Raw genomic sequence first — 10,508 nt, forward strand, 5'->3', positions numbered from 1 at the left:
TTTTTTTTTAGTAGAGACAGGGGTCTTGCTCTTGCTCAGGCTGATCATAAATTCCTGAATTCAACCAATCTACCTGCCTCAGCCTCCCAGAGTTCCAGGATTACAGGCATGAGCCATGGTGCCCGACCTTCCTCATCCGTTAAATTGAGATCAGTATGCATTTTGTTCTCTGAGACATCCCCGAGGCTTAGGCCTGTGCCCAGCACATAGCAGGTTAATATGCGGTAAATATTCAGAGTGAAGCACTGATTAGACCAGGAGCTCCCAGACTGAGTCTTCAGAGACCCATCAGGTCCAGACACATATAAGCCATGTGAAGCTGTGGAAGGTACACTGAGTTCACAGGCAGGGGGCCACTCCCAGTTCTGTGGGTCCTGGGGCCGCTCTGAGCCTCTGTTTCCCTCTCCACAAAGCAGGGATGAACCTACCTCACGGGCTGTCCACAGGATGCAGGACAACGTGCATAAAGCACCCAGCACGGGGCTGGGCCTCAGTGGGCGCTCGGGGCGGGGAGGCAGCAGGCAGGGCTCACCTGTGGCAGGCAAAGGTGCATTAAGGCTGTGGTAGCCGTTGGGCCGCAGGGGGTTGAAACCGTGGGCCTCCCCGGCCAATCCATCCCCGCTGGCTGCTGGCTCAGTTGTCCGGTAGCAGTCACCATAGGGGAAGCAGTTCTGGATGGAGTGGAAACTGCCCTGGTAGCCTGCAGAAGGAGGTGGCAGGGGCTGCGTGAACAGAGGGAAAACACCCAGGGCAGGCAGGGGACGACGTCCTCACTGTCCTGTCCAGGCAGCAGGGGTGTGATGGAGAGGAGAGAGCACGGTATGAGCAGCCTGACGCCCCTTTCTCAGCTCTGCCCTGCATGGTGTGGCGTGCAGGCCAAGGGAGGCTGAGATGATTCCCTGTGACTGTCGCTAGCGCTCTGAGGGAGGGAGTGTGCCCCTCCTACTCCTCCCACACTCAGGCCCAGCATTCCCCATCCCTCACCCCTGCTGCCCATGCTGAGCATACCCCTGTACACCTTGCCCATGAAACAAACTCTTCCTCATTTTCTGAACCAATCTCCTCCAGGATGTGCCCTTGGCTGGGCCTTTTAGGTCATCTGTCTCCCAGCTTCTCCCAACATGGCCCTCAGTGTCCAGCCTGTCATTCTCTCAGTAGCTATGTGCCTCCCCCAGGCCAGTGTCTCATTCCTGAGGGGTCCCTGAGTGGCCCCCAGCAGAGCTTACCTTGTGGGCTGGGCAGAGGCGGGGGCGGAGGGCTCTGGAAAGGTGGGTAGGATGGCTTGCTGGGGAGTGTGGAGAAGGGCTGGCCCCCGGGGGAATGGCTCTGGGAGGATGAGCAGCCTGACAGTGGCAGAGGCGGTGGCCCAAGTCCCTTCAGGGAGCCGACCATGTGCGAGAGGAGGCCAGGCCCCAACCTGGAGAGAACAGAGATGGCCGTCTGGAGGGAAAGGGCTGGCACTGTCCACGCCTCCAGCAGCAGAAAGCTCACCAGCTGAGCTGCTCTGACTACGAGGAGGCAGTTAGAAGAGGAAGCTTTTATTTCTGATTATGCTCAAATAGAAATTTGAAAACCCTGTAAGTGTTAGAATCTGGTATTTAGGCCTGATAGCCAGCAAGGAACGGAGGTAATAAGCGTGACCTCTGCAGTCAACAGAACTGTGTTCAGACCCCTAACTGCTCTCACTGGCCAAGCGACTTTGGGCAAACTGCCTGGCGTCTCTGAGCCTTCGTTTCCTTGAGGGGCCACGTGCGCCCAGCTGGCACACTCCAGTTCACACTACTGAGAGCTAAACCCAGCCGCCCCTGCAGGGTTGGCCTCCAGGGAGAAGCCCTGAATAGCCCACACCACTGACAGTCACCATTCATGGAGCCCCTGCCTGGTCCCAGGCCTCCACCACACAGGTGTTCTTGCATCCAAGTTGCTCTTGGCCATGCAGCACTCACCTCATGAATTACAATGTGGCTAAAATTAAAGGAATGCCGATAAAGCACCCAGGAGGACATTCTTAGCCATTCTATCATCATCATCATGTTGCCAAGATGAAGGGAAGAAAAACTAGCAGGTGGATCTCACATCCAGGCTTTCTTTTTCCCCTGCGTGGTGTACTCCCAGGGACCTTCTCTTGTCTCCATCCCTGGCTATCTCCCCTCCACCCGTGATCTCCTGTGCTAGGAAGCTCACTGTTTACAGTGGTACAGATCCTGAGTGGATGTGGGCTCAAAGCTGTGCTCTCTGGAAGCCCACGAGAGCTTTCTGCAGGCCCCTGAGCCCAGCCCAGCTCAGTGGACACCTAGCTGGACTGCACATGGCTGTGGGGGAGGCTCCCTCCTTGTGCTGCCCTCCTAAGGCTCTGGGGTCCTACTCTCAGGGAATAAAATAGCTTTGGGATCAGTTGAGGGTAGGGGCTCTTGGGACCAGGTGGAGGCTCATAGCCTATAAAGCCTTTCTGTATTGCCTAAGTAAGAACTTAAGAGTCTCTATTTTCTTGTTTGGACTTGGGGTGTGTTGGACCATCCACATTAAAATATACTGCAAGTTCAATGTCACAGCTCCAGGTGACCTTGTCAGCCAGGCATGTTACCCTTGTGCACTGACACATGAGGTGTCAGTAGACAGATCAGTGTCCCTTTCTGAAGGGAGGACTCTACGGAAATGGAGAAAGGAGATGTGGAGAGAGGCTGGGGCTCCAGGTCTGCTGCTGGGCCAGGTTCCCCTGTGCTTCCTCCAGCCTGGGCAACCCTCTATCACTGACCCTCTGCTCTGCTGCCTGGGGGGGTTCCCCATTACTGTGAGCTTGCTGGGGGCAGGGGAAAACTGCCCCCAGGTCTATGCTGGACCCCTGGCCTAGCAACTAACACACTACAGGTATATGTCACCTTTTAAATTTATTTTATTTATTTTTTTGAGACAGAGCCTCACTCTGTCTCCCTGGGTCGAGGGGCGTGGTGGCATAGCTCACAGCAACCTCAAACTCTTGGGTTCAAGTGATCTTCTTGCCTCAGACTCCCGAGTAGCTGGGACTACAGGTGCTCACCACAACACCTGGCTAGTTTTTTTAGTTTTACTAGAGATGGGTCAGTTTCGCTCTTGCTCAGGCTGGTCTCAAATTCCTGTGCTTAGGAGACCCTTCCACCTCAGCCTCCCAGAGTGCTAGGATTATAGGTGGGAGCCATGGTGCCTGACTACCTTTTTAAGTTTTGAACCAAATCCTCATCAAGCCTCCCTGAATGAATCACTGTGATCGTCCCCATTACTTTTAGGTCTGTATGACAGGATCATCAGGTGGACAGGTCTGCCGCACGACAAACTGTGGAGGGCCGTGCACATGCCCTGTGTACTCACTGTCAGGTCTCCCGGCCGAAGCTGGGCTGAGGCACAGCTAGGGGAGCCAGCCCTCCTTCCTTCAGGCCTGCTGCAGGGTACCTGCCTTATTTCCATCTCATCTGGGGGCAGCCCTGACCTCGCTCTCCCCTGGTTTCCTGCCAGGACTCCCTGCAGGAGGGAGGGCCAGGTCTCGGCCCCTGTCAGTCACTGCGTAGCCAGCACTCGGGCCTGGCACATGGCAGACGACCGATAACACTAACAAATGGGTTTCTGAACCTTTCAGCTCCAAAACCCAGAGATTAACAGCATTGCAGTATTAAGGAGAACCAGATCCGAAGGAGAAAAAAACACGCATTTTCCAAGTTTGTTTTCTGTCTCAACCCTGCCATAAATCCACATTTGCCACCTTCACAGCCAGTGAAATTAAACAGAACACGCCTCTATCCATGGCAGACACGAAGGCTGAGGCTGTGCTGCTCTACCTGAACTCTTTAAAAGGAAAAAAAGATCCTCTGGAGCTCCTCTTCTGAGTCATGCAAATGATTCCTAAATCAAATATTTTTGCTTCAATTGGAACCTATAAAAATTATTATAAAACCTCACTGGCCTGGCAGGCTGAGAGCTTCATACCTCGCACAAGGCTGGGAAAAAAAATACCCTATTCAGCGTCTCTTCTGAGCCAGGGTAAATAAATTTGGTCATGAAGTCAGGCCCTCTTAGCATATTTTGAGTGAATCAGATAATTCTGTCAAGTTATTTAAACGTCCCAGCAAACCACTGGGGAGCCACGAGTGGCTGTTCCCTGTTGACTTTGGCAGGAAGATGGCTGAAGGCCTCTCCCTCCGGCTCTCTTCTCAAGGGATGAAAAGAGAAACCCATTCAAGCTGGGCCTGGGCCTGGTATCAGGCACGAGGGCCCCTCTGTCCTGTGGCTAGAGGAGCTGGAGACTTGGGGCCCTGCTCCCGCAGGCAGGGGTGGGCTGGCAGGTCGGGAGTCCTGTCTTGTTGTCACTCAGCTTCTCACTGCAGGAACTCGGCTGGGCACTTATGCAGGCAGCAGGCGTGTGATGGGCAAGGCAGAGCTGAGTGCACAGGCCTAGCTGGGGAAGACCTCTGTGGTTTATTTTCCTTTGGTTGGAGATGTTTGGGGGCTGGCTGGTAGGTAAGCAGCTGGGCTGAGCAGGTGGGTGGGTAGGTAGGAGCAGGGGGCCAGTGTCAGTGGAACGTGTAACAGGTGACACAGGCAGTGCCAAGCATGGGTAGTTGACCCTCACTACCTTCCCAGAGGAGGGGTTTTTTGATGTCTTTTATAGGGGAAGAAATGGAGGCTTGGGGGGCCTGGTCTTCTGGTTCCCTGTGTAGCCTGTTCCAGCTGTGTCTTTGGGACCCTCTGCCCACATTGCAGCCACAATCTTCCCCTCCTCTGAGAACAGTTCCTGTACACACCAGGGCTCATCCTGGATGTCCCCATCCCCACCTGGCCAGGGCTTCCCGACTCCTGCTTGTTCTGTGTCACATCGCCCTCTGGTGCTCCTCCCACCCTGCACCTGGCCATGGCTTAGGAAGCCATCTGTCACTGTATGCTCCATCCTGTGTCCTGCAACCCAGCCCAGTGCCACAGGCCGGCAGCCTCATACCCAAAACTGACCGTGACAGTGTCAATACCCTTCAGGATAGAGTCCCATTCCAGGCCTTGTGATTGGGCCCTAGAGACCTGTCACCCCACAGGATATGGAACATACCAGGCTCTTACCAGGCTGCCTTCATCCTTGCTGCTCCTTCCTTCCTCCCAACCTCTCTACTCGCCTGACTCCGGCCTCACCCTCTTCAGGAAGTCTTCCCTGACACCTTCCCCCTAGGATCTCTTCTGGACCCCCACAGCCCTTTCTGCCTCCTCTATGACCACTCTCTGCAGGCCTGTGTGCCTCCCTCTCACAGTGGGCCCGGGGCCTGCCCACAGGGCCTCCATAACTGAATGAACGGATAGACAGATGGATGGAGGGAGGAGCCCGGGTAGGAGCAATGGGCCACAAACTTGGTGACCAAGCCAGACTGGCCCCAGACGCAGGCATGCCAGGGCCAAGGCTACAGCCTTGGGGAGGAAGAGCAGGCAAGGAGGAAAGTGCTGGGGCTCGGTCTTGGGGGACACGTTTGAGTTACTGCTGGTGTCAAGCCGAAAAGGCAGGGAAGGCAGGTGGTGGGCTGAGAGGCCTCCGCCTGCTCATTTGTAAGGAAACCCAAGCAACCAACCCATTATAGCATTAGAGACCTGCAATTAACACATGCACCCTTTCCACCCACGGCAGTGGCCACAATGAGAACCACATTGAATCCAGGCAAAGGCCGCCCTCTCTGCAGTGATCCTGCAGTCAGGGCTCCTAGACAGCCCCCGAAGACCAAGCAATGGCTACAGCTACAGTGGCCAGAGATGGAGGCCTCAGCCAGCACCTCTGGAGTGGGCAGTAGGCAGTCCACTCACTACTTGCTGGATGAGCCAAGAAAAAGGCAGAGAGAGCCCCAAGGAGGCCTGGGGTTGGGTGGGGAGCACAGCATATTCCCAGGGTCCCTTGGGGTAGAAGAGGGTATATGAAGGGATGCACTCAGAAGCCTGGGTGCTGGCACCGTCCATCTCCTAGGGTTATGGGGAGGCTCCAGTGAAACTATGCACAGAAAGAGTTCACAGCGCCATATGCACAAGTGGCCCATAACTGCTGGCTATTTTCATTATTAATAACAACCAGATAAGCTGGGCGTGGTGGCTCACGCCTGTAATAACAGCACTGTGGGAGGCTGAGGTGGGAGGCTGAGGTGGGAGGATTGCTTGAGCTTAGGAGTTTGAGGTTTGTCTGAGCGAGAGTGAGACCCCAAATCATGAAAAAAATGGAAAAACCCAGCCAGGTGCTGCAGCAAGCGCCTGTAATCCCAGTGGCTTTAGAGGCTGAGGCAGCAGGATGCCCCCAGCTGGAGTCTGGGGTTGCAGTGAGCTATGACACCATTGCACTCTGCTCAGGGCATAGGGTAAAACTCTGTCTTGACCAAAAAAAAAAATAATAATAATAATAAATAATAATAAAAAAATAACCACCAGATAGTACATGGGGCACTTGCCCTTGCCTCCCTCCCACGCAGGTGCCCACTTACTGCCCCTGGAGGAGGACTGGCTTGGTGTGGTGTACATACCCATCCCTGGTGCTCTCGGCCACAGGCAGAGGGGACAGATGGTGGTGGGAACTGGTGGTGGCATCCAGTGGGTGATGCCTGGAAGGGACATCTTGTGTGGGGGGCAGGATGCCCGATGCAACCCCATTATGGGGGGTGATGGAGCCAGGATACACACCTGTAGAGAATCAAACAAATGTTACTGGGCTTTGGCCACTCCCTAGAGATGACTGTGGGCAGCCCAGGAGCTGTGTGTGCCTGATTATGGGGACAGACAAAAAGGAAAATAAGCAAGGTTGTATTAATAGAAGTTTAAGCACCCAAATAAAGGAGGTGATGGCTCCATGCTGCTCAGGGCAGTCTTGGCTAAAGGGCTGTATCCAGGGCTGGGGCCCAGCCCCATAGCAGAGGTGGACTGCAAGGGACTGCCAGAGGCATGGACGGACATGCCCCGTGTGTATATATGGGGGTAGGACATGTGTGGAACAGGTGCTCCGAATCTCTGTGAGGCTCCTCTGGAAAAAAGGGGGCTTATTTTGTATCATCCCGGAAGCAGAGGGGGACCCTGGAATGGAGGGAAGCTTGAGAGAAGCAGACACCAGCTCAGGGCCTGGCAGTGCCTTCTGACAGGTGATGCTGCCATAGGCCGACACGCTGCCTTTGGGTAGAGTAACTATCCATCCCCAGCGGTGTGCAAGCAGAGACTGGGTGTCCACGGTGAAGGATTCCAGAAAGAGAGGACCGCTCCACTTGGGTGGCAGGCTGACTTGGAAGACCTCTGAGAGGGCTGCCGTGGATGTGTACAGGTGATATGCTACATAAGGGTCCCCAGTGAGGAGTCAGCCAGGCTCTAGCTGAGATTCTAAACTTTCAGAAGACACCTTTTAATCACATCTTACTCTCGTTAAGCTTCTTACCCTTGTTAAGAAGACAGGCCATTTAACAAATCAATGGGGGTGCAAGATTAGAGTCAGATGTTGCTCCCGGGTCCCAATTGTGGGTTTGGGAGCTACTGAGGCCAACACTCCCCACGTGCCTTCACCAAGGAACCCAAATCACAGCGGGGAATAAACTCCTACTCTGGGACCAGACCCTGGGAGGGACATAGGAAGCGCTGTAAGTTTTTGAAATTCCCTATTATTTCGGAAAAAACAGGATGAATGTTGCCTCCTCTCTTCAATCTGGCCAAGTTTAATTTTAATAGAAATTGACATCATTTCCCCTGAAAACAATGTATCAAGTGGACGCCCTGGAAGACTCTGTGGGCCCGGGGCTGTGCCCAGAGGTGCACTGATGCGGTGAGGACCAATTTGAGCATGCACTGGCTCCTTCCACCGACAGGGTGAGGGAGGAATTTTATGTACCTTCTTGGCAGTTAGATTTCCAAGGCTAGCTCATCTCAGATGAACTCTCTGACCCAGGCCCGAAATTCAGGAGGCTTCCAGGAACTGAGCAGGGTTGCAGCACAGGCTGCAAACTTAATGCCTTAGGCAGCACAGCAGGGAGCAAAATAGGTGGAGCTTCAGGGGTTAACAACAGGAAGCAGCAAGGACTGTGGCAAAGTGGACAGATGATGTCCTGCAAAGGCCTCTACATCGAAACCATTAGAAAGCAAAAAACAACAGCCCAAAATAACCTCCACGTGCCTATGAGACCAAATGGTTTGTAGCCTCTGGCCTGGAGTCAGAGCAGCCAGCACCCTATGTTACATTAGGTGAAACTCTACTCTTACAACAATAATTACTGTCAACTAAGAATACACTATGTGCCAAGCGCTTTCTCCACATTATCTAGTTTAACCATCTCGACAACTGTCAGCGGGGGAGATAATACAGTCCCATTTTAAGATGCAGAAACTAAATCTTCACAAGTTAAGTAACATGTCCAAAGTCACAGAGTGGGCAGCTAATCAGGCCTGTCTTCCAAGCAGTAGAGAGAGAGTCCATTTGAGGCCAGGGACAGGAATTGATGTGGCCTCTTGCTCAGGTCATGGTCTGGACATCTGGCTAGGGGACTGGGTTCTGGGCAGGCTCTCACGCACCCTTCAGCTCTCAGCCCCAGTCCTTGCCCTCCCTGCCTCTTGGGACCTCCTCTCCTAACGCCAGTGCCACGTATCCCCAGCCACTGCCTCCTGTGGCCACACAGCCCTTCCTGGATTGAGGGACACTCTCCTTAGCCTCTCCTCACCTGCCACCTTGAACCAATTTGGGGGCCTGACAGCTGGGAAGGCCTGGAACCCTTATAAATCCTGCTCCCACTCCCTCAGCCATGCCGACCTCAGGCTGCCCACGTCCTCACTGCCCATCACGTTACCCCGGGTCTGCTAAGGGAGGGCCTCCAGATACGGTCCCGGGGTTTCCTGGAAGAAGAGAGCGGTGCCTCCCATGAGACAAGCGCAGAGGAGTTTCCTGTAACCAGACAAGGAAAACCTGATGTCTCCCTCTCTGCCTCCTCCTTCACCCTCACCCCTCTGTTCTGGACTCTTCTAACCCTGCTCTCCTCTGCCCTCCCTGGGTCTGGGTCCCTGCCTGTACAGTGCCCTCCCCTGAGAACAGACACATGGTGGACGACCCAGTAGGTGAAGGAGGGATTGTTGACCATGAAGATGAACACTGGGGAAAATGAAGGAATTACCAGACCGCAAGGGGCAGAACTGGGGACGCCATGGAGCCTGCTGGGCTCAACCAAAATGCACTACTTTAGGCTGTAAGGCAGTGTCATCAATCATCAGCTGTGAGCGCTTAACCTCTGGCCCTAACATCTGTTCCCGACTGTGCCTCCGCCAGCTATCTGCCCTGCAGCTTGCAGGAGATCCTGGTGGGTTGAAGTCTGGGGAACCCAGGGCTCCTGGTGTTGCCTGGTGGAAGCTTGAGGACAATAACCAGCATAGGGGACATGCAGTAGGGACGGCGTGTGGCAGAGGAGTGGCGTTAGCAACAGGGGCCAGTAGACTATCTGGTTAAAAGCACAGTCAGCTGTCAGCTGACTTGGGTTAAATCCTGTCTCTGCCACTTGCTGGCCATAGCCAGCATGTACCTTAAGACGGGAGGCTCACCGTAGTTACCATACACACTTTTGGTCCCGAGCACCTCCTGCACTTAATAAACATGGGCTGCCGCCTTATTGTTTAAGGGATGAGTAAATCGTTACTCTTCTTGTTCACCACGACCAACAATGGTTGTAAAAGCAAAATGAAAGGGATTTATGGTTCCTATATAAGCGATCACGTCCACAGTCACATGTGCTCGCATGGGAGGTCTGTGAGGGAAACTGAGGCTCAAAGCAGGGAACGCATGATTGACTGGCTGTCCCTGGGCAAGCATGGCAGGTCCCAGCAGGTGTGGCATCACCTGTGAGGCCCCCGGTCTGTGACGGCGTCTCAGCAGATTCTGTTTCTCATCTGTGGCATGCGTCTGACACCTCCCCACGGGGTGGCTGGGGAATCGCTTGGTCTAGAAATTCTAGATGATGTCTTTACATGATGTGACTGGCCCAGGCAGGCACTCAAGGGATAGTTATTGCTGGCCTTGCTCCTTCTCCCTGGGACAGCGTTAGACTGCTGTTCGGGAGTACAGACTTGTGCCCTAGACCGGCTGCTAACTTCTCTGTATGACCAGGGGGAAATCCTTCTCCCGCATAGGCTGAGTTCCCCGGAGTAGAAATGGTGGGTGCAGGGCCTTGTCCTGGGGGCAGCATTGCTAGTCAGCTGTGGCTTCAGAATCCTCAACACAGAGCTCCAAGCTGTCACTGCCTGTCGCTGGGAGCTGGCACTTGATAGCTTTATCCCCAGGCTAGATCAGCCCCAGGGTCCCTTCCAGGACTGCCATTTCAGCAATTCTGACCCTGTGAGAAGCAGCCTGCACCAAGGGGTCCTCTAGCAGGAGAGGGAGCGTGTGACCCTCTCCTGCACAGCACCTGTCCTCCTGGGTGTCCCTGCCCTTGTGGGCCTGTCTGAGCAAAGTCCCCAATGAAAGGGGCCCATGAGAAGGGTAAAACCTTCTCTTCCTGAGGCTGTTTGGCAAT

At 54.3% G+C, this 10,508-nt stretch overlaps 1 protein-coding gene across 1 annotated transcript in view; it reads right to left on the minus strand.

Moving 5' to 3' along the window:
• Positions 1-10,508, minus strand: part of GLIS1 (GLIS family zinc finger 1) — a 224,727-nt gene that overhangs the window by 2,117 nt on the left and 212,102 nt on the right. The window contains exons 7-9 of the mRNA XM_003793104.1: positions 6,507-6,663; positions 1,227-1,417; positions 533-700 (exon numbers count right to left, since the gene is read on the minus strand). Of these exons, the coding sequence (XP_003793152.1) occupies positions 533-700; positions 1,227-1,417; positions 6,507-6,663 (516 nt within the window). The remainder of the gene's footprint in view (positions 1-532; positions 701-1,226; positions 1,418-6,506; positions 6,664-10,508) is intronic.

Source organism: Otolemur garnettii, unplaced genomic scaffold (assembly GCF_000181295.1).
Source record: "Otolemur garnettii isolate 467f Iridium unplaced genomic scaffold, OtoGar3 scaffold00066, whole genome shotgun sequence".
NCBI lineage: Eukaryota > Metazoa > Chordata > Mammalia > Primates > Galagidae > Otolemur > Otolemur garnettii.